Source organism: Delphinapterus leucas, chromosome 15 (assembly GCF_059928025.1).
Source record: "Delphinapterus leucas isolate spDelLeu-1000000601 "Yukka" chromosome 15, BTC_Dleu_Yukka2, whole genome shotgun sequence".
NCBI classification, from domain to species: domain Eukaryota; kingdom Metazoa; phylum Chordata; class Mammalia; order Artiodactyla; family Monodontidae; genus Delphinapterus; species Delphinapterus leucas.
Window position 1 is genome coordinate 25934300 of NC_143143.1, and position 27799 is coordinate 25962098.

General features: G+C 45.3%; 1 protein-coding gene and 1 pseudogene across 2 annotated transcripts; both read right to left on the reverse strand.

The window, feature by feature from the left end:
* Positions 1–13: 13 nt before the first annotated feature.
* Positions 14–27791, reverse strand: BFAR (bifunctional apoptosis regulator). 2 transcript variants are annotated; one of them, XM_022552223.3, is made up of 8 exons: positions 27620–27791; positions 14908–15244; positions 13355–13559; positions 12482–12651; positions 10487–10631; positions 3906–4079; positions 2201–2403; positions 14–544 (listed from the first exon to the last, which is right to left on the reverse strand). In XM_022552223.3, exons 2-8 carry the CDS (start codon positions 15168–15170, stop codon positions 352–354), a joined length of 1353 nt encoding a protein of 450 aa, XP_022407931.1. In that variant the 5' UTR covers positions 15171–15244; positions 27620–27791; the 3' UTR covers positions 14–351. The 2 variants fall into 2 exon arrangements, with proteins under 2 accessions (XP_022407931.1, XP_022407932.1); XM_022552224.3 differs by lacking the exon at positions 27620–27791 and adding an exon at positions 23660–23975.
* Positions 17203–23650, reverse strand: LOC111163497 (tricarboxylate transport protein, mitochondrial pseudogene; annotated as a pseudogene).
* Positions 27792–27799: the final 8 nt, after the last annotated feature.

Here is a 27799-nt window from a genome sequence, read left to right on the forward strand (position 1 = left end):
TGTGTCAGTCACTGAGGTTATTAGCGCAAGCGGGACTGAGACCCACTCCATGTCCTCTGAGAACCCTGGGTCCCTGCCAGGTGTCGTGGACTGGGCCTCCCAAGACCCCACGAGGAAGGTGGCTGGGTGGGAGGCACGGTGGCTTTGTCAGCCAAGTGCTGGGGCGCCAGTCCCTGCTGCCACAGGCAGAGGGAGAAGACCTGGCTGTAGCCTTTGACAGACAAAGCAGCACCTTGTTTACTAGGGGCAGAAAATAGGGTGTCCGCTCCCCATCCCCCTCACCGCACTTAAGCATCAGAGCTTGGCTGGCAGGGAGGCTGGAAGAGTCACTCAGAGGCTGGGCAGCGTCAGTCACAACACCTGGGTTTCCAGCCGTCGGACCTCCTTAACCACGTGATCAATGTTAATAATTGGGTTAAAGTACAGGGCCCAGTAAAACAGACAGTTGCAAACAAATTGAGGGATGAGGGGCCAGAACATGGCCACAAAAAGCCCCTGTGTTGATACTTTCCAAAAGTGGCTCCACATCCTCTGAGGCACAGTCCTGAAAAAGGAAGAGAAGCATTTGAGAGGCAGAATAGTGATGGCGTTTCTAACGACAGCGCCGAGGCGCTCAGACCCTGGGCCTTTGCCTGATGCGGTCTGGCTGCCAGTGCTGCAGAGACCTTGTTTCCTGTCCCCAGTGCCCCAGACATACCTTTCCTGACCACTCCACCTTCAACTCCCAGGACGCAGCCTAGAGGGTGCCTCCTCAGGGCACTGTCGCCCAGTCCCCACGCCTGGTCCCACAGGCGAGGCCTCCCCAGCACAGTCCCAACTCCACCCGCTTCTTTGCTGGGTCGCTCTTGTACGTATTTAACATAATCTTTTCTCTGCTAGGCTGCAGGCCTTCAGAGTATAAACTGTCTTCTTTACCAAAAGATCTGTGGTGTCCAGCAGAGAACCAGGGGCAGAGTAGGGCTCAATCAACTGTGCCTGGATAAGTGAGTTCACTGAATTGAAATAAATGAGGGAGATGCTTGCCAGGTTCTCAGAACTATTTATAAGGCTGCTCCTGATGGATGAGGCCAAGACCCCTTCACGTCACGGGCTGTTTCAGGCTGAAAGGATGCTGGTGTGCTGATGCATTACTTCTGCCTGCCCAGCAGCCATACCCTGTCTTCTGGAAGCACCTTTTGAGTTTCCCTTTAGGGTGTCTCCCTCTCCTATTCTCTTCCATGTGGTCTGGTTGGGGCATCAGCTAGCACCTGGTTGGGGGAGAGGCTGTGAGTGCACACCTGCATCTGGACATGGGGAGCCCACAAACCCCTGCACTTGTGATGGGTTTGGGGTGGCAGGGGGAGGCTGTGACCCAGGCTGGGCCAATCAGAGCAAAGGCATGTGAGCCTCAGGCTTTCACAAGCCTCAGAAGTGCTCTTTCCTCCAGGGCTGCTAAGCTGCTCAGATCGACACCCAGAGTGATCAAGGGCCCCCAAACAAAGACGTTGTTGAGGCTGAACAGAGGAGAGCTGTAAGGGGGGGGAGGGGGAGGGAGGGAGAGGGAGAGAGGGAGAGGGAGAGAGGGAGAGGGAGAGAGGGAGAGGGAGAGAGGGAGAGGGAGAGGGAGAGGGTGGCCCTGATGACAGCATTCGGGTCTCTGGGTCCAGCCATGCAGGAAGCCTTCACTGGGCATGTCCCTTGGTAGGAAAGCCAATTTAGGTTGGTTTCTCTCACTTACAACCAAGAGTCACTTGACTCAGTGACTGTCTAGTCCAACTCTCTCATTTTATGCATTAATCCAGAGAAATTATCACTGTTCCAGCTGGTGGCAGTGCAGGACTAGAACTCATGCCTACAGAATTCCTCATCAAATCCCTTTATGCTCTGCCACACTGCTGCTTTCCATAAAGTACCCTCTTATTCTCACTTGTTTATTCCTCAATTACTGAAGCCCTTCACGCCCCGTGCCGCAGGAATTAGCCGGCACATCGCATGGGGAGAAGGCGCATGGGATGCACTTTGACAGTGAGCGCCACCAGAGCCACCCCAGCCCCGACACAAAGGCATTTTCCTGTTTGCTGCTTAAGCAGTATTTCTAAACCAGAGCCTGGGGCCTCTTCTCGAGTCTGAACATCACTCCACAGAGGACTTCTACCTCCACTTGGTACTTCTTTCCCAGTCTCTGTTGCTCCAACCGTCTCCTACATAAAAACACACTTACTTCAGTTCACTTCTTGACCAGGTCCTCCAAAAGGAGAATAATTCCAGAACTGAGAGTAACATGGCATTGACGATGAGAAACCGTGACGTCCAGTAATGGACCTCCAGCCAGTCCCAAGCAAATTCAGCAATCAGCTGGTATGGAAGGAAGGAGTACTTGACAAGGAATTCTCTCCACTGCTTCCATGTGGGCTCTCTAAGATCCTTTAAAAATAACACACAAGTAAATAAAACTACATAAAAATGGACACAAAAAATCATGAGGATTGACTTTTACACAAAATACTGTGGTTATCCCAGTGAGTTTTACATTTATTAAAACATACATACACATACACGCATATGCAACAATCTAAAATGAGATTTCCATCCACAAACTCACCTTGTAATAATTAATCTTACACTGGATAAATGTTACCAAAGAGGCTGAACTGAGATGCTTGTTATATAATTGTGGAAGCTCAGAAGTAAAAAAAAATCTAAGCATGAGTAATCTAAGCATTATTAATAATGAGGCTGAAATGAATAAAAATTAACCAGCTTTACAATTTCTTCACCACTGCAAGGGTAGCTCAAACAATTTCAATTCAACAGCTCATCTGTGGTAGAATGATAACAGGTCATGGGAAAAGTAAACATATACCTTTAAAAAGTAATCTTGGGAAAATGAAAAATTTTCCTTACAGAATTAGCAGGTAATCTGTAACAAGAGCATTTAAACAACTCATAGGCATCCAGAGGCTAATGAAAGCCAAGCAAGACTGTGTACAACGGAGCAGACACTGAGCATCCCAAGAAGAAAGTCAGTGTGATGAGCGGGCAGGGGTTGATGGGGCTCTTTAAAACGGAAAGGTCAGGGGGTCTCTGTGCTCCCAGTCCAGCAAGGGCAGGGAACAGCTGAAAACTGGGTAATCAGAGAAACACTGTGCAAAGGGGCTAACCTGCAGGCTTAAAACTACACCCAAGGATGAGGTCAGTTAGGTAGGCATTTGATTCAAGTGTTTAGAAAAGGGTCTTTGGAGATTTAGGAATTCTGTTTCAACATCATATACGATGATTCCTATATCCATGTGACTTTCGATATAAACGGATCAGAGGGACTGCCCCAAAAGTACCAATGTAAAGGACATTACCCTCCGATGACCAACTAGACACAATCACCCTGAGTCAATGGGATCCACTGACAGTTCTGAAGGAATCCATCAGAGCTGTGGTGGGTAACTATCCCTGCCAAAGGCCCTGTGGTCAGCTGACGTGATGACTCCCATCAGTGAGCTGGATGACAGCTTATTATTCTGAGGCCAACAGGACGGATACTAACCCTGCCCTGTGGCAGGACAAATAATCATCCTTTGGGGATCCTGTTAAGAGACAGATTACCAAGCTGGAGGGCCCACAGATCTAACCCTTGGGCAATCTGGACCTATGCTATCTTCTTTTATAACAGAAGCAAAGCTGGGGTTTTTTCCCCTAAATATTTCAAGTCCAGAGGGTAACCCCTCTTGCTATGCAATGTAGGAAACAAAACAGGCTTCTGGGAGTGGGGAAGTTCCTGCTGTATTTTCTTTCGTAGGGGCTCTCCTTGCAAAATTCAAATGAAGCCTCTGTTGTTTCCTCTTCCCTGACAGGCGCCAGCCATGTCTCCAACTCCATCCCACGCTGAGGAACGGCAGCATGAAGCCCCTCAAGGCCCTCTCCAGACCCACCAGAAGCTTGGTGATGATGTCCTCCCCGGAGCTGTCTTCTTGCAGAGGGCAGATGGTATGGATGAAGGGCAGGAAGGTGTCTGTGTAGTCAAACAGGTAGAGGTACAGCAGACAGAGTCTCGGGGAGCTCTTGAGGGCGTACAGCAGGAACAGGGACCTGCCTGGGTTCACGGCCTGCAGAGGATGAGGCGGGTGCAGGGACTCATTACAACAATAGCTGCCCGCTCCCCACCCATGCTCCTTCCGCAGTCTCACGCCCTCCTCCACGTGGTTTGCACTGGTAATGAATGAATGAATGAATGGGAAGAAGAGGCCAAGTAATCCATCTGTTAGGCTACATTATAGAAAGATCCAGTCTCTCTCCATGGGTGGGGAGGGATAGGGGGATGAGAAGCAAGCTCCTAGGCACATTTAGAAGAACACAACCTTTCGGGAAAGTAATCAGTGGGCACCACTTAATAAAAAAAAATCAGAAGGCCTCATGCATAAAATATTTAGTGTTGCATTGTGCATAATAGAGAAAAAGTGAAATCTGTGACCTCAGTCCTGAAGTTACAGTAGATATTTAGCCCAGAATTCATACAGCCATGGAGGAATGTATAGGAGGGGCGTTGGATAATGCTCATGTTACAATGTTAGGTGAAGAAAAGATCTAAGATGTGTAGCCATCCACCTCCACAGTGTCAGTGCCGTGAAAGCAGGGCCTGCCTGATTCAGGACTCAGATCCCTTTTCTAAAGGACCACCTGGCTCACAAGAGATGTCAGTACATGTCTGCGGAATGAATACAAAAATAAAACAGCTGTTTTAAGTACACTCAGAAAATTGTCTAGAAGAAAACAGAGCAAAACGCAATGTTACCCATGTCTGAATCTCAGGTGGGATTAGGGTCAATTTATTTTCATTTTCTTCACTTCTGTAAATTTTGCTATAATGAATGTACATTTATATTTTTCCCGATTATAAAAGAAACTTAAATATGATTCAACTTACTTGATGCTACTAAGCATCAAGTAAAATGGGCAAAAGATGTGAATGGACACTTCACCAAAGAAGATAGAAGGACGGCAAATACGCACATGAAAAGATGCTCATTATCACTAATCCTTAGAGAAATGCAAATTAAGCCAGTGAGATACCACTGTACACTAATTAAAAAGGGGAGGGATGGGAAGGAGGGCTTACAAAGGGGCGGGAAGAAGCTTTTGGGAGTGATGTATACAAGATGTATAATCACTATCTTGATTGTGGTGATGGTTTCACAGGTGTGTACATACGTCAAAACTTAGCAAATTGTACACTTTAAATATGTGTATGTCAATTATAGCTCAACAAAACTGTTAAAACATATTCAACTTATTTGATGCTATTAGTGGCTTACCAATAAAACTTTTAAAGTGTGATAACGGTTACATTTAAGAAGACAGTCCTTCTCTTTAGAGCTTCACACTAAAGTATTCAGGGGTGAAATAACATGATGTGTGGATATGCTTTAATATAATTCTAGGACTGGGGGTGTGGGGAGAGGGTGGAGGGGTACAGATGAATTAGGAGTGACCATGAGTCGATGCTCGTTGAAGCTGGGTATGAGTACTCTCTTCCCTCTATTTTTGTATGTACCTAACATTTTCTATATTTAAAAAAAATTTTAAGAGGTCCAACTTGTGAAATGGCTGATTCCAGGTCTGGGGCAGGAAAGGTACATGAGTAACTTGAACATCTTGTCGTGTGAGAACGGAAACTATCGAAGACTAATAAATCATGTTAAAAGGACTCATTAGCAAGTACGCTGTACCTCAATTCAAAAGTTAAATTTAAAAAATGGACTCAGAGAATAATTTGAAGAGACTCCTACTCAAAAAAGATGGGACAATTGGAGCATCAATTAGAATAACTATTGAAATGTATTCAAATACATCAAGAATGTCAAGATACTCAGTTATTAATAATCCTAAAGAAAGAAATCGGTCACTTTTGGAGGACAACAGGGAAGCAAATTCTGAAACTGGTAAGTAAACGGAGAAGATCAAGCATTTAACCTGCCCTTCTGGTATAAACTGTACTTAGGATAATCAAAATGGCTGTTGACAGAAGATTTCCTTTTTATTAAAGATGTATTTCAGCTAACAAGATGAAAAAGAAATGAGAGAGTTACAGTATCACCATTTGGCAACCCTTAATGAACTAATGGATCTAAACAATCAATGATCATGGGACATTATGAGCCTCTTGATGGAAGAAAATACCACACCTATAAAGCAGCCTTGCCGAAACACCAAACCTAAACCAAAGTAAGCCTCTAGTCCTAACTCCTAGATTATAGGATATGCAGGGGAAGAAGGGACCTGTTAGGTGACACCACAGAGAGATAACTGGCAAAGTACAAAACGTCAGAAAACTACAGGAGAAAATGATCTGGTTTCTTCAACAAATAAATGCAGGGTAATGACAGAGGAAGGGAGAATCTACAGACTGAAAGAGACTTAAGAGACATGACAACCAACAAACAACCCAATTAAAAAAAATTCAGAAGACCTGCATAGACATTTTTCCAAAGAAGACAGTGAGATGGCCAATAGGCCCATGAAAAGATGCTCAACATCACTAATTATCAGAGAAATGCAAATCAAAACCACAATGAGATATCACCTCACACCTGTCAGAAAAGCCATCACCAAAAGCACCACAGATAACAAATGCTGGAGTGGGTGTGGAGAAACGGGAACCCCTGTACACCATTGGTGGGAATGTAAATTGCTGCAGCCACTGTGGAAAACAGTATGGGTGGTCCTCAAAAAACTAAAAATAGAACTACCATATGATCCATCAATCCCACTCCTTGGAATATATCCAAAGAAAACAAAAACACTAATTTGAAAAGATGCAGGCACCCCAATGTTCATAAGAGCATTATTTGCAATTGCTAAGATATGGAAGCAACCTAAGTATCCATCAACAGATGAATGGGTAAAGATGCTGTGGCATATAAATACACACAAACACACACACACACACACACACACACACACACACACACAACGGAATACTACCCTTCCATAAAAAGAATGAAACTTTACCATTTTGCAACAACATGGATGGACCTGGGGGTATTATGCTTAGTGAAATAAGTCAGACATAGAAAAATAAGTAGGTATATTTTGACTTATATGTGGAATCTAAAAAATAAAACAAACAAATGCCTATAACAAAACAGAAACCAACTCACACATATAGAGAACCAACTAGTGGTTACCAGTAGGGAGAGGGAAGGTGGGAGGGGCAAGACAGGGGTAGGGGATTAAGAGGTACAAACTACTATATATAAAATAAGCTATAAGAATATACTGTTTAGCACAGGGAATATAGCAAATATTTTTATAATAACTTTAAGTGGGGTATGATCTATAAAAATATTGAATCACTATGTTGTACACCTGAAACTAATATTGAAAACCAACTTTACCTCAATTAAAAAAAAAAAAAAAAAGACATGACAACCAAATGTGGACCTTGTTGGGACCCTGGGTGGAACAAATCAACTGAAAAAAAAAATGTAGGGTATTTGAATACTGACAAATTATTTGATAATATCAGAGAATTATTCATCCTGGGGGGGTATATTGTGGTATTTTAGTTTTGTTTTTCAAGAAGTCTTTACTTTTTAGGGCCTCTCCTGGTGGTCCAGTGGTTAAGAAAACACCTTCCAATGCAGGGGACACGGGTTTGATCCCTGGTTGGGGAACTAAGATCCCACATGCCACAGGGCAACTAAGCCTGCGTGCCACAACTACTGAGCCTGCATGCACCCTGTGGAACCCGTGCGCTGGAACTAGAGAGAAGCCTGAGTGCCGCAACGAAGGTCCCGCATGCCGCAACTAAGACCTGACGCAGCCACGTAAATTAAAAAAAAAAAGTCTTTACTTTTTAGAGATTCAATAAAATATTTACTTATGAAATATATGCTATCTCAGATTCAAAATAATCAGGGGTAGCAGGAGTAGGTATTACTGAAATAAACACAGCCATGAGTTGCTGTCGTATGGGTTGATGGAAGTTTTGTACTATTATCCTGCTTTTGGGTATATTTGAAATTTTCCATAGTAAAAGTTTTTTGAAAAATCTAACTTCTAAAAATTATCTCTATATTGTAACTTAGGTGAGACATAGAAATATGGAAGTAGTTCTTCATTTTAAAGCAATGTTTCCCAACCTTTTTTTTATTATTACCCCTTAAGGAGCCTTTTAAAGACATTTTTTTCATAAGCCCTCCCCTGCCCCATGAAACGTTAATACCACAGATATACCGTGTATCTGTTTATGTCCTGTGGTCTTTGGAGGGCCACAAGTCACTGCAATACTTAACACTTTTCACCCCTCAAGAACCAATGGCTTTGGGGGCGATGCTGCTCCTATTGGGTGTGCAGGCTCTAAAGGAACACAGGTCCCAGAAATAGAGCCCGAAGGCCCCCAGCCACATCTTGGTTTGTACGAGACAAAGGGAGATGACCGGGTTACATGTTTGTAGGTCTGGGATCAGCTGGACCAAAATATCCCAACTCTGGGGCTACCTTCTATCAGAGAAGGAGGATAAACCAACCTCCCAGTTAGGTGGTTACGATGACAGCACTGCTGTGGGGAGCTGTCCCTCTCAGGTCTGACGAGAACAGTGGCACTCAGGGGCAGCCGCACCAAGGGGTCTTACCACACAGCCTGCAGGCTGAACATCAAGCGGCCACCCTTGGGGAGGGGCTGAAGCGCAGATCTGAAGGAGCAGACTGATGATAAGATTCTGCCTGCTCTTTACAGTGGGACCAGAATACCATCCCCATTCACTCTGGTGAATATTAAGTTCACTTTGACAGATTCTAAATAGAGGCTCATTGCTGGATACAGGACCCAGAAAGGTTCTGTCAGATATTAAAACCCACCATAGGTCTAACATTGGCTACAAGAAGTCCAGAATTTGACTACATTAACAAAACTAATAATTTATGATAAAAGAGAAGTAGGGATTTTTTTTTTAAACTGACAAACAACACAGAAAACAACAAATCATCTATCTTAGGACCCTATCCCCATTCTTCAAAAATTCTGAAACTAGTGTTTTTTCCGCTTTGAAGCAATACATGCACAAAATAAACACAATTTTTTCAAACAGCACAGAATTGTATTAAATGACAAATACAATTCACCCTTCCACTCAAGTCTCAATCCCTAGATGAAAACATTGTTAACAGTCTGTGTATCCTTCCAGAGATTTTCTATGATACATACAAATGTGTAGCTTTTCTAATGTGTTTTTCTTTATTTTCAGTTAACAACTTGGGTATCATTTCTTGTTAGCGCACCCAGGGTCACCTCGTTCCTTTGTAATGGCTACATGTATGGGTGAGCTGTATTTATTTAACCCGTTCCTAACAATGGGTGCTGAGGTTGTTTCCCACGTGCTATTATCAATGACACTGTGGTCAACATCTTGTTTAATAATTTCTGTGACTCAAACATTCAATTCTCACTGTGACTCTCTGAGGTCATTGGCTGAGGAGGAAACGGGACCAGGAGGCCCAGGGACTTGCTGGCGTTCCCACAGTCAGTGTGCCCTGGAGGAGCCTGGCGAGGAGCCCGCGAGTCAGGCTGCCGAGCCCTCTCTTGATCACAGCGCTTTGCTGCCTGTGCTCTAAATGCAAAGAAGTGAAATTGTAGACCAAAGAGTAGGGGCGGTTTAAACTTTTAATAGTTATTGACAAACTGCTCTCCAAAGAGACTGCGCCAATTTAGGATCCGCACACGAGTGCCTCTTTCCTCACGTTATGAAAGTTCTTATCCTTGATAATGTCACAGGTGAGAATGACGCCGGCGGGTTGTCTCATTTGTACCATAATTATCAGTGAGCATTTTTCCCCCATAAACTTATTGGTTATTTGTATTTATTTTTCTCCATGATGTCTTTTTTAGGGTATAGGTATCTGTACTCCAGACACTCTATGACTAATAAAAAATAGAGTATTCGTTTTACACTACAGTATTCGCTAAATTCTCTCTGTGAAGGAGAACCAGGTACAGTCACACTGAAGAACAATTTATCAGCTTCTGGTAAAGCTGAAGATGTGCGTTACTTGTGACCCAGTAATCCTATTCCTCAGTGTATAGCGCAAAGAAAGTCTTACACATGAGCACACGAACTTTCCAAGAATGTCCACAGCAGCCCTGTTTCTCATAGCAAAAATGGAAATAATCTCAGTGGCCATCAATGGGAGAATGTATAAATGGTCATGCACTTGTGCAGTGGAATATGGCACAAGAGAAAAAGAGAGCCAGAGACAAAAGCTACTTGCAGAAGGATAATAAGCTCAGTTCATGCCTTTTATGTTAAGGTTAAAAACCTAGAACATTGTTCCTAGAGCTGTGGATATATACCCATAACACAAGTAGAAAAACAGGCCCAGGAAGGATACACAAGCATAGGGAAAGTGGGGATGCAGGGGGCTTTGGTTTTGTCTGATGTATTCATGAGCAGTGGGCAGGCAGATAACTGATATCTGGTGCTCAATACTTATTTTCCACTGAAAAAATAGAGTTCACCTTGTATTCCCAGAGGTTTTGCGGGGGCTTCACACCCAGTGCTTTGACTCGCTCCAGTTCCATGAGGATGGCTCTTCGGTGGCTGCTGTTTTCTATGGTATATGGTGCCCTGGAAAATTCTTCCTCTGTCAAAGTTAAAAGCAACCTAGGGTGTGGGCAAGGAGATAGGAGGAGATGTCTTTTGAGATTACATCCTGGAAGCAAACTTTCCACAGTCGAAGTTCCACCTTATCAACACAGATAAACACTTTAGGCTTGAGGTAAGACACCTAGCATATGAAATAAGATTAATAACAGCAAACAACTGAAAGCTTACTATTTGCCAGTCCCTCTATTTTTTAAAGTGTGTGTGTATAGAAAAAAAAAATTGGGAAGAAATCCAATAAAACATTATGACATTAAGAGTAGTTGTCTGGGGACTTGCCTGCTGGTGCAGTGGTTAAGAATCCGCCTGCCAGTGCAGGGGCCACGGGTGGGATCCCTGGTCCGGGAAGATCCCACATGCTGCGGAGCAACTAAGCCCGTGCTCCACAACTACTGAAGCTTGTGCACCTAGAGCCCATGCTCTGCAACGTGAATTCACCTCCACAGTGATTCCTTGTTAAAAGTGCCCCGTAAAAGGTTTATTCCCTTTCACTCAACAATTCCAGTTTTGGAATCTCTCCTCTGGAAGGAAGACAGTTACGGAAAGACATATCGTATTAAGTGGGTAGAGAAGGTTTTTAACTACAATTCAGGGCGAGGGTGGGGAGGTGGTACAACTTCTTACAAAAACCAGACAAAGTGGGAGTATTTTGCTTCCTCAATAGAGAGTCAAGTGTTAAAAGCTCAGTTCAGGGGGAAAAAATGGACCAGGGTGGGAGGTGGGGCAGTCAGGCAGCCTAGCAGTGAGTGGACTACATGTCTGACTCAAATGGGTTAGAGAGCAGCTGCCTGGTGGTCTAAGTAACACCCCTACGTGTTCCCCCTTCAAGGAAGGGAGGGACCCCAGTAAAGATGGACAGGGCTCCAGAAGGGGCAGGGGGATTTGCTAATGGGCAGAAGCAGGGTGACGCATAGCTCAGCGATGAGTGAGCTCCTCAAACTAATAGGTTCCTCAGAGCATTTGCACAATGTAGTCTGGTACCGTCTGGAGCAGAAAAAAGGGAAACACCACATATGTGTGCTGGTAGAGATTGATTAATAGACTCTAGCCTATACACATACATATAAACACAGGTTTGCTTAGTACAATCGTATTTCCAGTTTAAATAAATAAATAACACGTTATTTAACACATCTATATGTATGCCTGTATAAACATTGAAAAAAATCTGGACAGGTGTCCAGCAAGATGATAATAGTGGTTTTCTCTGAAGAGCAGGATTATGAAGGCATTTCATTTCTAATGTCCTACAATTCTACTTTATTATTTTAAAATAAATAAATATATGTTACTTTCATAATCAGGAAGCAACAATTAAAATGTCAGTCGATGACATAAAATGGTTCAGCTGCTTTAGAAAACAGTTCAATGGTTCCCCAAAAGGTAAACACAGAGTTACCTTATGACCCAGCATTTCCACTCTAAGACAGTACTGAGTATTGAAAATATACGTCCACACAAAAACCTTTATATACAAATGGTCGCAACAGCACTGTTCCTAACAGCCCCAAAATGGAATCAATCCAAACGTCCATCAACTGAAGAATGGATGAATGAAGAATGGAAATGCTCTGAACAGGCAAATCCAGGAGACAGAAAGTAGAATGGTGGTTCCCGGGGGCTGCGGGAGGGGAAAATGAGGATTGACTGCCTTTAGCAGGAGCTCTCTTTTTGGGGATGATTGAAATGTTCTAAAACCAGACTGTGGCGATGGCTGCACATATCTGTGAATATATTAAAAGCCACTGATTATATTCTTTAAATGGGTGACTTTTGGGGTTACGTGGATGGTGTCTCAATAAAACTGTTTAAAAAATGTCAGTGACGTATCAGAAGATTTTGCTCCTCACCTTCCATTTACTCTTTCAGATAAAAACCTGTCTCTGTAGAGAGAGGCCCAAGGGCCCAGCTGCTCCAGCCAGAGGACAACTTCTTCTGCTGTCCATGTGGCCACAGCCTTGTGCACCAGGAGGTCGTGCTCAGATTCCCTGCTGCTCCAGTGATACACCAGCAGGACCACCTGGGGAAAAGTGACATGGCTCTTATTCCACAGCAGGATCAGAGACGCCAGTTTCTAAATATGTGAGCGTGGGACCGGGAAGGAAAAAGCTGAGCTGGAAGGGGATGATGCCAAGTCCATAGATATGGAAGCCGGCAACACCACTGCCACTGAGATCTGGGGACCGCGACCCTTGGTGGGCTCATCTCTGCTGAGTCTCGGGTCGTCAGGGAACAGAGACAGGAAAAGGACTCACTGCAGGGCACCAGGGAGCACTGCACCCTTTTCCCCATCAATTTGGCCAGTGTAACGGACTCGCGTGCCTTTTCTATTGGAAAATGCGTAATAGTTAGATTTTTGTAGCATGGATAGGTCTTAAAAAGAAAATAGTCTCTACACTGGAAGTTAGTGAAGGGCTGTGCTCAAGACATGGCCTTGAGTTCCAGCTTTAACACCTTTCTGCACCGGTTTGCTCCTCTATACAGCAGGAATAATAACAGTGCCTATTGCATAGGTTGTGAAGAGGATGAAATGGGACAAAGCTAACATTTACTGGGCTCTGAATATTACGTTGCATATACTTGCATAGGCAACATCCCCAGGTTTCAATGTACGTAGTGAATTACCACATTCGGTCACATCATTAATCATTTAGGGGTGTTTCAACAGAACTGACTTCACGGGAAACTGTGGGAGGGAGGGGGACCGAGAGACATAAACTTACTGCCACACCAGTTAAAGCTGTGAGCACTCCGGAAAAGAATCCCCCTCCCCTCTGCTGATTCACTCGGCCCGTGTTGGAAGCTGAAAGAATCTTATCATTCCCATACTTCTGAAAGGCTGCAAGACTCTGGGCTACATCATTATTCTGCTGAATGTCTTCAGATCGCATTCTAATTGCATCAGGAAATAATTTTTCAATGGCATCCCTATGGAGAACAGAAAAAAAAAAAATCACAAGACAGTTGTTTGACTAAGTATTCTTATAACGTTTAGAGGCCAAAATAAAACTACTATCAACATTTAATAATATATAAGGATTCTAGAAGAATGGACAAGAAGATTGGTTATGGCCCTGTTGGTAGCAGCAACAAATCAGAAACACCTGTATGTCCACTGTTAGGGCAACAGCTAAATAAAACATAGCATATTCATACAGTGGAAACATACATAGTTTTAAAAATGAATTTACTGGATATCACTGTGTATCAAGATGAATACATTTATCCACATTGTTGAATGAAACAGTAAACTGCAGACACACGGTACACCACTGATGTGAAGAAATATTTGCATTTCCTATTGGCACATAAATGTATGAAAGTATTTTTAAAAATCTGAAAGATGACAACTAAGTCATAACTGAAATTATTCTGAGAAAAAGGAAGGAAGAATTGTAAGATGGGGGAGGAGGGGTTGAAGGGGTCTTTATCAACAATGTTCTGATGTTTTTAAAAGAATGTAAATGACTATATATGTACTGCTTATGTTATTAAAAATTAACTCAGAAAAAAGGTGCAGTTCAGTAGTGAGAGTGAGACCAACCCTCAGGTCGTACTGTAGGCTCTTCATTTTCGATTATACACAATCAGAGAACCCTTCTTCAATTTAAGGTTAACCCGCAGGTAAACCAAGGCTGAAAGGTCAGAGCAAAGTGGTGTAAATACATCTCCTGTGAAAAAGAGAATGCTGGGTTAATGTTTTCATGGAACTTCCTGGTACTCTGTTGATAACAAGAAGGCAAGAGAAAAGGATTTTAGCCTCAAAGACCTCACAGGGCCATGATGAACATTATGAATGGAAGCAGAAATAAACCTGCTATCTGAAGGTCTTAACAACTGTTGTGTGATGCCATGCATGAGAAACTCTATTAATGGGATAAATGCAACAGAGTTTAGTCAAAGATTATGAAAACCAGCATCAAACCAGCTTTCGAGAATCATACAGTTAGACCATCTTCTCTGTGAGACCTAGGGTGTTCTCAGTGAATACACATCAATAAGAAGTATTACGTACAAAGGGTTACAGACAATGGTCTGATAACCAGCGTTTCTTTCTTTCCCTCATTTATAAAAAACAAACAAATCACGGTCACCTGTGAGGGAGGGAGTCGGGACTTCCAGGTCCCTGAGCTCCCTGACTCACATGCCAGCAGATCCAGAATGACCCCTGAGGCAGTGGGCTCCACCTCTCTGGCCTTTCCAGATGTGGCTGCTCCCAGTAAGAGAAACCACACTGTACAGGCCCAATGAGCTACCCACGTGGGCTGAGCATTACCTGAGGAGAATATTGACTTTGGGGAAACCTTCCCATTTTTCTCTGCATTCCGGACACTCTGTTTTCTTCGAAGACGCCCACCACAGAGCTAGGCAGTGCCGGCAGAAGCTGTGCCCACAGTTCAAGGTGGTTGGGTTAACCAGGATGTCGTAACAGCAGTGGCAGGAAAATTCCCTAACAGAAATCCGAGGGCTGCTGCTCTGGAGAGGGTCCTCTTCCTCAAGGCTTGTCATGTTCAGATCATTCTGCGGAGACTCTTCCATCTCTTAGCAAATTCTGGGATCCACAGACATAGAAAATTCCAGACTCAGAAAACTGCTGCAAAGCATCGTGAAATCTAGAAAAAAAGAGACAATAACAGAAATAGGAAAGATAATATAGTAGGTGTTTGAGATTACAGTCATTCTATTGATATTAAAGCTCTGATTTTTAAATGTGACAAATTTGGTTTCTAAAAATTTACATTCCATAAACCACATAAACATCACTAAATTTTTCTGACCTATTGTCATAGTTTCAAAAATTAGGTAAAGGGCTTCCCTGGTGGCACAGTGGTTGCGAGTCCGCCTGCCAATGCAGGGGACGCGGGTTCGTGCCCCGGACCGGGAAGATCCCACGTGCCGTGCAGCGGCTGGGCCCGTGGGCCATGGCTGCTGAGCCTGCGCATCCGGAGCCTGTGCTCCGCAACGGGAGAGGCCACAACAGTGAGAGGCCTGCGTACCGCAAAAAAAAAAAAAAAAAAAAATTAGGTAAAGCAAAATAGTATAGTGGAAAGTTCAATGGACCTGGATGGGGGAGGCTGGAGAATTCTAGATCCTTCCATTCTGCTAACTTCCTTTGAACATGTAATTTCTCTGGCCTCAGTTTTCTCAATGAAATTTCTAAAGTCCTTTCAACGTACATAATTTTAAATAAGCCAGCTTCTTGGCCCATGAAAATGTCTGGAGTCGGCAACAACAGATGTACTTCATATAAATAAGTTTATCCAAACAAATCTGCCTTCCCCTTAGGTAATTAACTCTTTTGACACCTGATTTCAGAGGCTTCCACAGGAACAGCACCTAGAAGACAGTGAGGCCTGGTTCTCTGAGGTGCCCTGTGCCAGGTCCACTTGCCTGGGGCTTAATATCCAACCCCCCCACACACACCCCAAATCAACCGAAACATGCACATCCTGCCTTCTGGATCCCACCAGTTTGGTGCCACAGAAACACACTAATGTCACTAATATGCAAATGGCTAAGGACCATTCTCTTCCTTATCTGGGTCTTAAGGGAGTTTTTTATTGAGAAGCAGTATGATGGTGCCATGGAGTTAGAACCTCAACTCTCCATCTCCGGGATGGTGCCTAAGTTACCTGGGCTCTCAGCCTTGTTTCCTCAGCTGTGGAATGGTGCTTACAGTACACAAACCTTCAAAGCTTCTTGTGAGAGTTAGAGATAGTGAACTAGGGTGGTGGAGGGTGTAAACAGGGGCTAAAGAAATGATTATTCAGATTGTTACTGGAATTAGCATGGCGTAGGCACTGGTGGGGAAGAGTTTCTCAATCTCACTGTTGTTACAGGCAAGAAGGTAAATTGCTCTCGATCACCCACACTGGTCACGCAGAGAAGGGCTCTTTGCAGGCAGTGGTTAAGAACACAGGTCCCAGGGCTGGGCTGCCTGCTTTCTTACCCCAGCTCTGCCATTTACTAGCTTTGCGCTCTGGATTTCTTTGAGTCTCAGGTTTCTCATATATAAATAGGGATGGTAATAGTATTTACCCCATTGGGAGGTTTTGAGAGTTAAGTAAGAGAATGCAAGTAAAGTGTCTGGCATACGGTAAGTAGACCATAAATGGTAGTAATTTCCCTGATTTTCAGGGAATTTTATCACCTTTTACAGGGCACAAATTTTATATAGAGCATGATAACACTATATTTTAAACAAGCAAATCTATAAACAAAGACTAGAAGAAAATACAATGAAGTATTAGTAGTTGGTTGGGTGGGGGAGGATTGTGATTTTCTTGGTTTTGGTTTTCTGTATTCACCAAGCTGTTCTTAATGAAAATGATGTTATGATAACTGCAAAAATATAGAGAAAATTATAAAAAGCAATCATATTTGCTCATTATTTGTATGTTTAGGAACATTTAAACATTTTCTAACTGCTTTCCTTTGGGCAGCCTCTTCAAATTACTAAGGAAGTAGGAGATCTTATATGTATAGGTTTTTAGAAAAAGGAATCATCATTTTGATAAAGTAGTTCCTTTATTTGGCCACTATGGATTAAACAACTACCATCTGGACAGTATTATCCCAGGAAATAATAATTGGACCATTGCTAGCTATTGACCATCTCTGGGGAGCTGGGCACTGGCAGGCACTTTACGTACATTCATGAGCACATCTTGATTCAGTGTTGGCCTCCTGCTCAGAGTCTCAGGAGACCAGAAATTGGTCACCCCAAAGCAGTGCCCCTCAAGCAGACCATTTCACAGGGAAACCATTAGAGAGTAAGCTGGGCTGGGCCACAGGCTGCAGGGCAGACAAGAGGCCGAGAGCACTGTCTCCAGGCCCAACCAGTTCTCCTCTGCCCCCTCAATGTTGCCTACCAGGTGACCCCCAAGGACACACCCTCCAGCTGACCCTGCAGGATCTTGCCCCCAGGCCACAGGCAAGGCCTGGATGGAGGCCAGATGTTCCTTGGCCTGGTGCCAGGCCTCCCAGAGGGCTGACACTGTGGCCGCAGCTCGCTTGTCCACCAGCCTGCCTGGCCCCGATAGTGTCCTCGGGTGAGGAGTGGGCCTGCCCTCGGCAGAGGCGTGACCACCACTGCCCACCCACAGACGGGCTGACACAGGGACAGGAGGCTGCAACAGGATCCGGTTTATTCTGCTTTGGAAGGGTGGTCCTGAGAGTGGCAGGTGCCACCCTGTCCGGGGCAGAGGGAGGGCCCAAGGGCTGGTTAAGGCCAGTGGTGGGAGACGCAGGGGGATAGGCAGCCCCTATAATGCAGTGAGGCCAGGTTGAGGCCCGGACGCAGCTGTGGTAGGCCGGGGCGATGACCCTGCGCCCAGGGTGGAAGGCACCGGGCTGGGACCAGGCCATGGGTACGGGGCCATGACCCAGGCCACATGGGCACCCCAGGAAGTGGGGCACAGGGTCACAGGACACGAAATATGAAACACAGGCACATGAGTAAGCACGTGGACAAGTGGGCACAGATTCACAGGCCAGAGGAACACCCGGTCTCAGCTGGACACATGGACACCATGGTGATGTCATACAGACCACAGGGGACACATGGACTCGATGGCCACAGGGGACAGCCCTGGGCCATGAACTGCGAGGGACAGGGGAAGGGGGCCTTTTGGCATGACTGCACTGGAATCGCGAGAAGGGGGTGCAGGGGGCAGCCCATGTGCAGACCCCGGGGCTCAGTCCGTCTTCCACACTTTGTTAAGCAGCTTCACCACCTCGTCGTAGATGACAAACACGATGGCCACGTCCAGGCACACCCGGCCCAGGCGGGGGACGGTGCCCTTGTAGAACGCCTTGGGGCCCTCGTTCCTCAGGATCTGCAGGCCGCGGTCCCACGTTGTGTGGTACTTGTGCGCCTCCAGGCCCTGCATCCAGGTCTTGATCACGTCCAGAGGAGTGTTACCACGGACACTGGCTGTGCCTGTGATGGCGCCAAACACACCAGTGATCAGAAGGGTTCATAGGGGCTTGTTGGGGTTGTCCCCTTGGTACCAGTTGTGCAAGGAGGTCACGACGAAGAAGAGAATGGCCTGGTTGGATCCCTGCTTCAGCACAGTGGCCACGAGGCCCTGGTAAGTCCCTTTCAGCCCTTGTTCCCAAACGATCTCCCTGACCCCGTGGAAGAATCCTCTGTATTTGGGGCTGGGGGAGGTCTGGTCATGGATTAACTTCACCTTGATGGTCTCCATGGGGCACACGACCACCATGGCATCTGCCACACCGGCGCCCAGGCCGCACAGCAGCCCGCGTGTGCTGTCTAGCCGTCCCTGGGTGTCCCGCATGTGGTTGCTGAGAAACTTGAACACCCCGAACCGGACGGCCGCCTTTGGGATGGAGCCGTAGAGCAGGGAGATGAGGCCGCGGTACAGGCCTGGTACGCCATGGTTGTGGACCATCCGCCGCACACAGTCCCCGATGCCCTCGTAGCGCGGCGGGCGCAAGCGTTCGTCCAGCTGCAGCTGCGTCTTCACGTGCCCGGTGGGGAAGGTGATGCAGATTTCCGTGTCGCCTGCCAGGATCGCCTTCCCCGGGTGTGTGAGGGTGGCCTTTCTGGGCGCGGACGCCCCTGCCGCCAGAGTGCGGGGCGCGGCCATGGTGGGCGGGGTGGGAGGCCCAGCGGCGGCCTCTCTTCTGACAGGGGTTAGAAGAGATGGGCTTGAATTGGGCGCTGTTCTTGGTGTTTCCTGGGGAGCAGTGAGTGATATACCTGGAGATACAGGTCTGATACAGGGTCTTGCATGACTGGTTAATGAGAGGTGGGCAGATGGGAGCACATAAAGGTTTCGGAGGCATTGAGATCAGCAAAGCTGTCCTTGAGGATGATAAATCTCATCAGGAAGGCGGGCTGAGCTGGGACAAGGTAGAAGTGAGGTGCTGTCACTTCTGAGACTAAGGTGGCAAACATGAAAATGCAAAGAAAGGGATCAATCTATCCAAGAGATGTTACAAAAATCCTTTATGGGCTTTGGTGATTAGAGAGCAGAATGATCAAAGATGTTGTCTAGGTTCTAGAACTGGGGAAGAAGAACAGTTCTGCTGATAGAAATGAGTCACTGTAAACAAACGGAGCCCAGCTTTAAGAGAAGTAAGTTGAATTTCGGAAGAGTCGAGTTTGCAGTGATGACCAGATCTCCAGGTAGAACTGTCTAGTGAGCAGGTGGAGATCTGAAACTGGAGCTGGGAGTTAAGGGGGAGGCCAAGTGTATGGATCTCGGAGTCATTTGAAATGACAACATACATGGAAATTAATTTCTCACAAATTAACCTTTTAAAACTAGAATGCACTAATAATTCTTAGTTTACCAGATCTGAAAGTTTATTTCTCATGAGAGAAAACAAATCACACACAGACATCAGAAGTGTATTTTATAAGTCATGTTTTGGGACTTCCCTGGTGGTCCAGTGGTTAAGAATCGCCTTTCAATGCAGGGGACGCAGGTTCGATCCCTGGTTGGGGAACTAAGATCCCACCTGCCGTGGAGCAACTAAGCCTGCGAGCTGCAACTACTGAGCCCGTGAACTCTAGGGCCCGCGTGCCAAAACTAGAGAGAAGCCTGCGTGCCGCAACGAAAGACCCTGCGTGCCACATAAATAAATAAATACTTAAAAAAAAATGCAGAGGGAACAAAACATTAAGGATCTCTTTTTTTAAAAAAAAGTCATGTTTTGAAAAGCTGAGGTGGCCACTAACTCTGTTTTTTAATTGTCTTTGATAATCTAGAAACTGCATGGACTTTGATTACTTCTTAGGAATCTTGCTCGTTTCATTTTACCCTAAATTCAAAAACTGGAAGTTAACAGAGAAAGAATGCACCGCTTAACTGAATTCAGCTGATCTCTTCTGCTACTTCTGTCTCTAAGTATTTGGGTTCTTTCCATTAAAGAAAGCAGTACTTTTAGAGGACGAAAGTGCCTCTTAACATGATAAAAAACTAGCTCAGATACTAGAGTTCCAAGTTGTGGCCTTCTGACTTGGATAAACACACCCTCCTGCACTGGCAATGGTTAAAGGCTTCTTTGAGGAGAAGGCCCAATGTTCCTTTGAGGATGTTTATAACTGTTCTCTACAAACTTGGCACACACACCAGCAGGTTGGAGCTGGTTCGCTGGCTGAGTTCCTTCACAAGGAAGCATGTGTTAGAATACGCCCGCAGCCTACTGCTCTTTCCACCTCGTCGCAAAGCCTCAGAGAAGACTTGGGGGACGTGGTTAGGACAGGGGCGAGAAGAATCATTCCATTCCCACTCCCAGTGCCCTGTTCACATGGAGACACTTTGGTTTGTGCTTAAACATCACATGAGGGCTTCCCTGGTGGCGCAGTAGTTAAGAATCTGCCTGACAATGCAGGGGACACAGGTTCAATCCCTGGTCCAGAAAGATCTCACATGGCCGCGGAGCAACTAAGCTCGTGCGCCACAATTACTGAGCCTGTACTCTAGAGCCCGCAAGCCACAACTACTGAGCCCGCGTGCCTAGAGCTCGTGCTCCGCAACAAGAGAAGCCACCGCAATGAGAAGCCCGTGCACCGCAACGAAGAGTAGTCCCCGCTCGCTGCAACTAGAGAAAGCCCGCACACAGAAACAAAGACCCAATGCAGCCCAAATATAAATAAATAAATTTAAAAATAAAATAAAATGATGGCTGGGACACCACATAATTGAAGAGCACAGCGAGACCACTGGACTGAGTCACTCTGAAGAGCTGCAGTTTCTGAAAGTTGAAGTTGTGTCTTCAACTGATGTCTGGATTGGCACTTCAGGGTGTCAGGGCACACTCTGAAATCACTTGCCAAGCTTGTGTTTGTGCACACGAGTGTTTTCCTGAAGGAAATCTATAGTTTTTATCTGATCTCAAAGGGGACCAAGACCCAAATTAGGTTAAGAATCATTGTTTATCCAGTGGGATAAGGGCTTTCTTAAAGTACCCACTGCCCTGGCTTCCTAGAGTGCCTATAATGAGCCCAGGTGAGACTTTTCACAGTGTGGCTGCATTACTGTCAAGAGCTGCCATCCTCCGCGACCTGTCGGTCTCAACGGTGGTAGCCACTGCTCGGTGGCGACATCTCGCCTTTTTCTTCATGTGGTGCTTCTCTTTCTCCCCCTCCCCCTTGCTCTCTCTTTCTTTCCTCCTCTTCCTTCTTTTCTATTGAATTTGGTGCCAGCATTTTAAAAAATCTCATTTCACATAAAAACCCAGATTCCTGGCTGCTTCTGAAAATCAGAAGATCTGGCAACACTGGGCTCTCCTTTTGTGTGACAAGAATCAGCTGAAGCTGAGTATCTGAGCAGCTGCCCACTTCACACAGGGCCAGCTGGCTCTAGTTTGCTGCAGTCCTCACCCAGCTGGTTTCCTCATTTCTACTAGCTGCCTGACCCCTGTGGATATCTGTGTTTTCACAACCTGTTCCATAAGGTAATGCCTTCAGGGTCTACCGATGAGTGTTTGACATTTCTAGGTTAACTGGCCTTAGGTTAGAAAGCTTCTGGAGTTCTATCAGCTTACTTATTGCTGAGAAAGTGATTGCTTATGAGGTTTCCCACACAATTTTCTACATTACCGCTTCTATTCTGCTTTAGCGTCAGAGGCTCAGTAGATTGTGTGTGTCAAAGGCTGTGGATGAACCTGAGGGCAGGGGCCAAGTCTAAAAATCTAAGTCAGCTTTATTCTCATCATATTCTCACAGACCTAGCTCAAAATAAGTGAGAGTCCGGGGGTTTCCTATTTATCAAATATTTCAGTAGAGGCCTTTAAAACACTTATTTTAATTTTTTGGACGTATTACTTACTTCCTGGTTCTGAGAGACAGTGTAATGCATCTCAGTTTTAAAATCAGAAGACAGGTTCTGATTCCCAGCTTCACTACGAGCTGTGAGATCACAGGCAAGTTATTCATTCTCTCCAAGGCTCACATCAGCATATATAAGCAATGGGGTTACTGCTCCTGATCTCACAGGACTGTCCTGAGCATTAAGAGCACAGCACACAGGAAGTGCTCGATAAACGTGGTCCCTTCTTCCACAGCATGTTCCAGTGGGTGACATTTCCCAATCCATACAAGTAAGGAATCCCTAAGTGGGTGGTTCTCATGCCCATGCCACATAACCAACAACTTCCTCTACCATATAACATTTATTTATTTATTTACTGAAATGACCATTTGCTTTTATTGCAAGAGACATGGACACTTTTATTTTTTTGGCTGCGCCACACAGCATGTGGGATCTTAGTTCCCCGACCAGGGATTGAACCTGTGCCCCCTGCAGTGGAAGCGTGGAGTCCTCACCACTGGACCGCCAGGGAATTCCCGACGATGTAACTTTTAAAACACCTGGAGAGATATCACTTCCAGAGGAGCACACCATCTCTAAAGTGCCAATGTCAAGAAATGGCATAAAATCTTAGAAAGCATTAACATGTGAAATATGACATGAATATGCACATATGAACAAACTGTACAGCTGACTTTTTCTAGAATGTTCACGGGTTAGGTCTGTTGGCACAACTGATAGGAAACAATTATCACAAGATATCTATCACCATGACCCTATGTATGTTCTCCCAAAGAAATACCTGACATGGTATAGTTATCTGAAAATCCATGGGAAAAAAAAAGGGCTGGGACACATATACTGTCCCAATAATTCTATGTAACTGAAGACCCTAGAATGAATTTGGCTATTTTGTCCCTGGAAGGAAAGTTGTTGGTCAAGTGCTTCTCTGTGGATTTATCCAGAGGGTTATTCTCCAGGAGGAGGCAGGGGCACTGCTGTAACCTATTTCATTGTTTAATCACTCAACTCACATTTAAGAAAATTAATATCATAATTTTTATTGAGTTTATCAAAGAAGATTGCATTAATTCTGAGTTTAAGAATTTTTATACCTTAGCTTCTGAAGACTGTTAACTCTTTAGAAAGTGTAATTATCAAGCTGTTTGGTTCAGTGTTATATAATTATGGTTCTACCTCTTCACTCAACAAAACACTGATTGTGACTATAATACATACCTAACGTTTTAGGAATAATCCTTTGAAGAGCTAATTTACTGGGATTCCGGCCTGAAAAATATGATCTCAATCACTTCTTCCCAGAGATGTTCACTGCAAGAATAAAAAGATTTGGGCTTCCCTGGTGGCGCAGTGGTTGAGAGTCTGCCTGCCGATGCAGGGGACACAGGTTCATGCCCCGGTCCGGGAAGATCCCACATGCTGAGGAGAGGCTAGGCCCGTGAGCCATGGCCGCTGAGCCTGCGCGTCCGGAGCCTGTGCTCCGCAACGGGAGAGGCCACAACAGTGAGAGGCCTGCGTACCGCAAAAAAAAAAAAAAAAAAGAATGAAAAGATTTTGGCTTTAGATGGGTTTCTAGTTAGGTTATTTCTTCTCATTACATATTACCCGACAACAGAGAATAATTACAATTGCTGATATTTACTGAGCCCTTATGTAATGTGAGAGGCACAACAATCCTATGGCATAATTATTACTATCTCCATTTTACTGATGAGAAAATGGAGACCTAATTAGTATAGGACAGAGCCAGGTTTTGTTTGTTTTTTTAAACAACAACAACACAATTTTTTCTTTTCTTTTTTTTTGGCCATGCTGCGCAGCATGCGGGATCCCCAACCAGGGATCGGACCCATGACCCCTGCAGTGGAAGCGTGGGGTCTTAACCCCTGGACCACCAGGAAATTCAGAGCCACATTTTAAATGATGGTCTGACATAAAGCCTGTCCTCGTAACACTATGTTGGTCTAGGCCACATCATAGAGGGGCCACTGCGAAGCTGAGAAATCCAAACCAGAATCTGACATCACTGCATTTTGGAACATGTGAACTCCAGCTTGTGGCTGTTAGGGTGAGCATGCTGTTCCTCATATGAGATAAATAAGCAGAAATATTCATAAGAGAAATAGGGGTGAGGGTGCTTGGGTGAATCCCAATTTCTGGCACCCTCCCCAGTCCACCCCGGGGACACCACTATAAACACTAGCAGAATGCTACAGACATTATCAAATGTCCAAAGAGGGACCACCCATTTCTAGTGATTATGAGATAAAAAGAAATGTGTCCAAATCTAAGCAAGGCAAAGGTCAGAAACAGCAAATAAAACAGAACATGGTATGTACTTCTTGGAGGTGGCGGAAACTGGCTTTCATTAACATAAGAGAAGCATTTCCAGGCTCTTCCTGCATAAAACTTTGTGTTTTTCCAACTCCAAATAGACAGATTTTCTTTCTAGACAGGGTCAGAAATCACTAGGGCAAAGGCAGCTAGCGAGCTCACTGGACACTGAGCTGCCTGCAATTTGAGACCCTGTGATTTACTGCCTGTGAGTGGTGGTGGGCAAGATAAGTGCACACAGGGAAGTGTGTCCTGGTCTCTCCTCTTTCGTGTCTGCTCTGTGGCATATATTCAACGACCTATCTTGTATGTAACACTGGAGATGCCTAATGACTCAGAAAGTGATCAAAAACTACTGGTAGTTACCAGTAACCCATACCTTAGCTATCTGTTTTTAAACTATTCCGTTACGATTCACACATTCTAAACTAACGAATCCTTTTCAGGACTTGCACACTGATGGTTGAGTAGTCTTTGCTTCTCTGACCAAATTCTGAGCTCCTGAAGGTCAGGAACCAAGCCAGAGAATTCTACCATTGTACCTGAGAGCTACTGGCACAAAGCTGAGTTCTAGATATTTGTAGCTGAAAATCAAATCCACAAATCTTTGACTTCTTTCACAGAAGTTTCTTAGAACTTCCGTCAGAATCACATGGGAAGTTTGGTGAACTCAAAGATATTTGGCAGAGAGGCCCAAGAATGTTCATTTTAAACAAGCCCCTTAGAATATTCTTAGGTACATGGATGTTTGGGAACTAGAGAGCTGTTACATACCAATAAACACTGAGATGCCTAAGTATATGTGTCACACAAGGTACAGGTGAGATATTAACAAAATCAAGTTTAAATAACACTTCCAATCTCATTTCCTTTTCTCTCTAGTCCCTCCTCTCGCCACTGTCTGAATCATCCTCCTGGAGCAAAATTCTGATCAAGTCCTTCCTTTGCTCAAAACCTTCCCAACTGTAAGACTATAAAACCCATGGTCATAAGCTTGTCATTTAAGAATCTTTATGGCCCCCCTGCAATCAACATAACTTTTAAACTAAGAGAACAAACTCTGGGGCCAGAATGACTGAATTCAAATCCCAAAGCCTGCAATTATTAGTTATGTGACTTCAGGCAAGTCACTTAACCTCTCTGTGCCCCAGATTCTTCATCTGTAAAATGGGGATATGAATAGGACCTGCCTGATAGGGTTGTTGGCAGGATTAAATTAATTAATGCATGCACAGCACTAAGAATAGTGCCTGGCACATAGTAAGTGCAAAATAAGTGTTAGATATTACTATTATCCTGATTACCTCCTACTCTTCACCTACTCACACATTATACTATAGTCCCACCTATTAATTCCTGCTCCTTGGGCAATTTTTCATATCACCCTGTTCCCTCCATCTGTAACACAGTACCACACCATCTCTGGGTCAAAAGTGTCCAACTGACAAGACCCAATTCAACTGTCACTGGAAAATATTTAATAACTAACTCCCCTCATAACCCAAATTAATCCTTCCTGCCTCTGTGCACTAGTGTAACTTTTATTTGTGCATGTTTTCTTATCTCCTAGACTATGATTTCCCTAGAGGCTGAAACAGTATGGTCTTAAAGGTTAGACAGACCTGGGTTCCAAACCAGATCACATTTATCTGCTCTGAGCCTCCTATTTCCCATTTATAAGTTCAGGATAATAACACCTCCTTTGAAGGAGGCTTAAATGACAAATTCTATCTATAGATATCCAAAAAGTCTGCTGTATGAGTGATTGGTATTACTAATAGAATTATTAATAGTGGTATTTATTTAGTGCCAGCTATGTAGGTAGTACCAGTGCCAAATACTGGAGCTTAAAAAAAAAAAGATAGAACTGCCCTGGAGAAGCACAATTATTCCATCAAGTTTATGGAGATAAGGGTTTGTATATCCCTAGGCTGGCTTGTTTACAAAATAGCTGTGACAAAAACAAACAAAACAACCCAACCCACACGTGCACTCTACGTCAGCTCTGGGGTGCGTCCAGGGAAGACAGCAAAACTCCTTTCTATTGACGTTTCAGAGAGTGACATCAAGACCACCTACAAAGGACCGACCAACGGGCTTCGGTGGGGAGGACCCAACGGGGACTGTTCAGAGCATGACAGCACCTGGCTCTTCCTCCTCCCCACCAAAGTTGGGGGGCCGCCTTCTGCCCGCCAAAGATCCCCAGCTTGACATGTCCTCTCTTTTGCCTTTTTTTTTTTTTTTTTTAAAAGAAAACTCCCTTTTGCATAAGTCCACATTTCTGAGCCGTGAGCTCAGAATCACAAGAGCTGGGACTGCGACTCCGGGATTTCACTTTGCCCTTTCTGTGCGTCCGTTACCCTCTTTTAAAACTAGAGCAATCGTTCAGCTTTGGGGCCGGAACGTGCCCGGCCAGTCAGACCTGAAGCCCAGTCTGGCATCTATCAGAAGCCTGGTCAATTCTGTACGCCCTGTCGTAGGCTGCGACCCGCGCTCCCGGGGGCGGGCGCCCCGTCCTCTCCCTCCAAGGTGTGTGGAAGCGACGTCCCCTCCCTCTCGCCCTAGGGAGATCCTGGAACTACAGGCTCGGACTCTGACCCTGGAGGGGACACAGGTGAGCCAACAGACCGGCCGTTCCGAGGTGGGCTCTCGGGAAGGGATGGAGAAGCTGGCCAAGCGGGAGTCCACTCCCCGAGGCCAGGACCGCGGGTGCTCAGGACCGGGGCCTGGGAGGAGAAAGCCCGTACACCCCTCGGAATCCGTCCTACACATCCGCGGTCCACACCCCGCCCCCAAATCGAGCCCGGGCCGCCCCTGGCCATCCTCCGCCAAACCGCTGCTTACCGCCGCGCTCATCCCGGGGCCGAACTGGCCATCGACGCCCGCCTGGAACCCAGCGTAAGCAAAGGAAGAGATAACGGCTTCACTTCCGGAAGTAATCTAGGCCTGACTGCGGAGGAGAGTGCCCCCGGCCCGCGACCATAGAGGAGAGGCTGCACTCGTTCCCTAACCCCCCTCGACCCC

Coding starts and splice junctions, on each gene's coding strand:
- BFAR (XM_022552223.3), bottom strand. CDS start 15,170: ATGGAAGAGTCTCCGCAGAATGATCTGAACATGACAAGCCTTGAGGAA. Junction 10,632..12,481: donor TCTGAAAGAGTAAATGGAAG/GTGAGGAGCAAA, acceptor CCCACACCCTAG/GTTGCTTTTAACTTTGACAG. Junction 545..2,200: donor TGGTCAAGAAGTGAACTGAA/GTAAGTGTGTTT, acceptor TTCCTTTTTCAG/GACTGTGCCTCAGAGGATGT.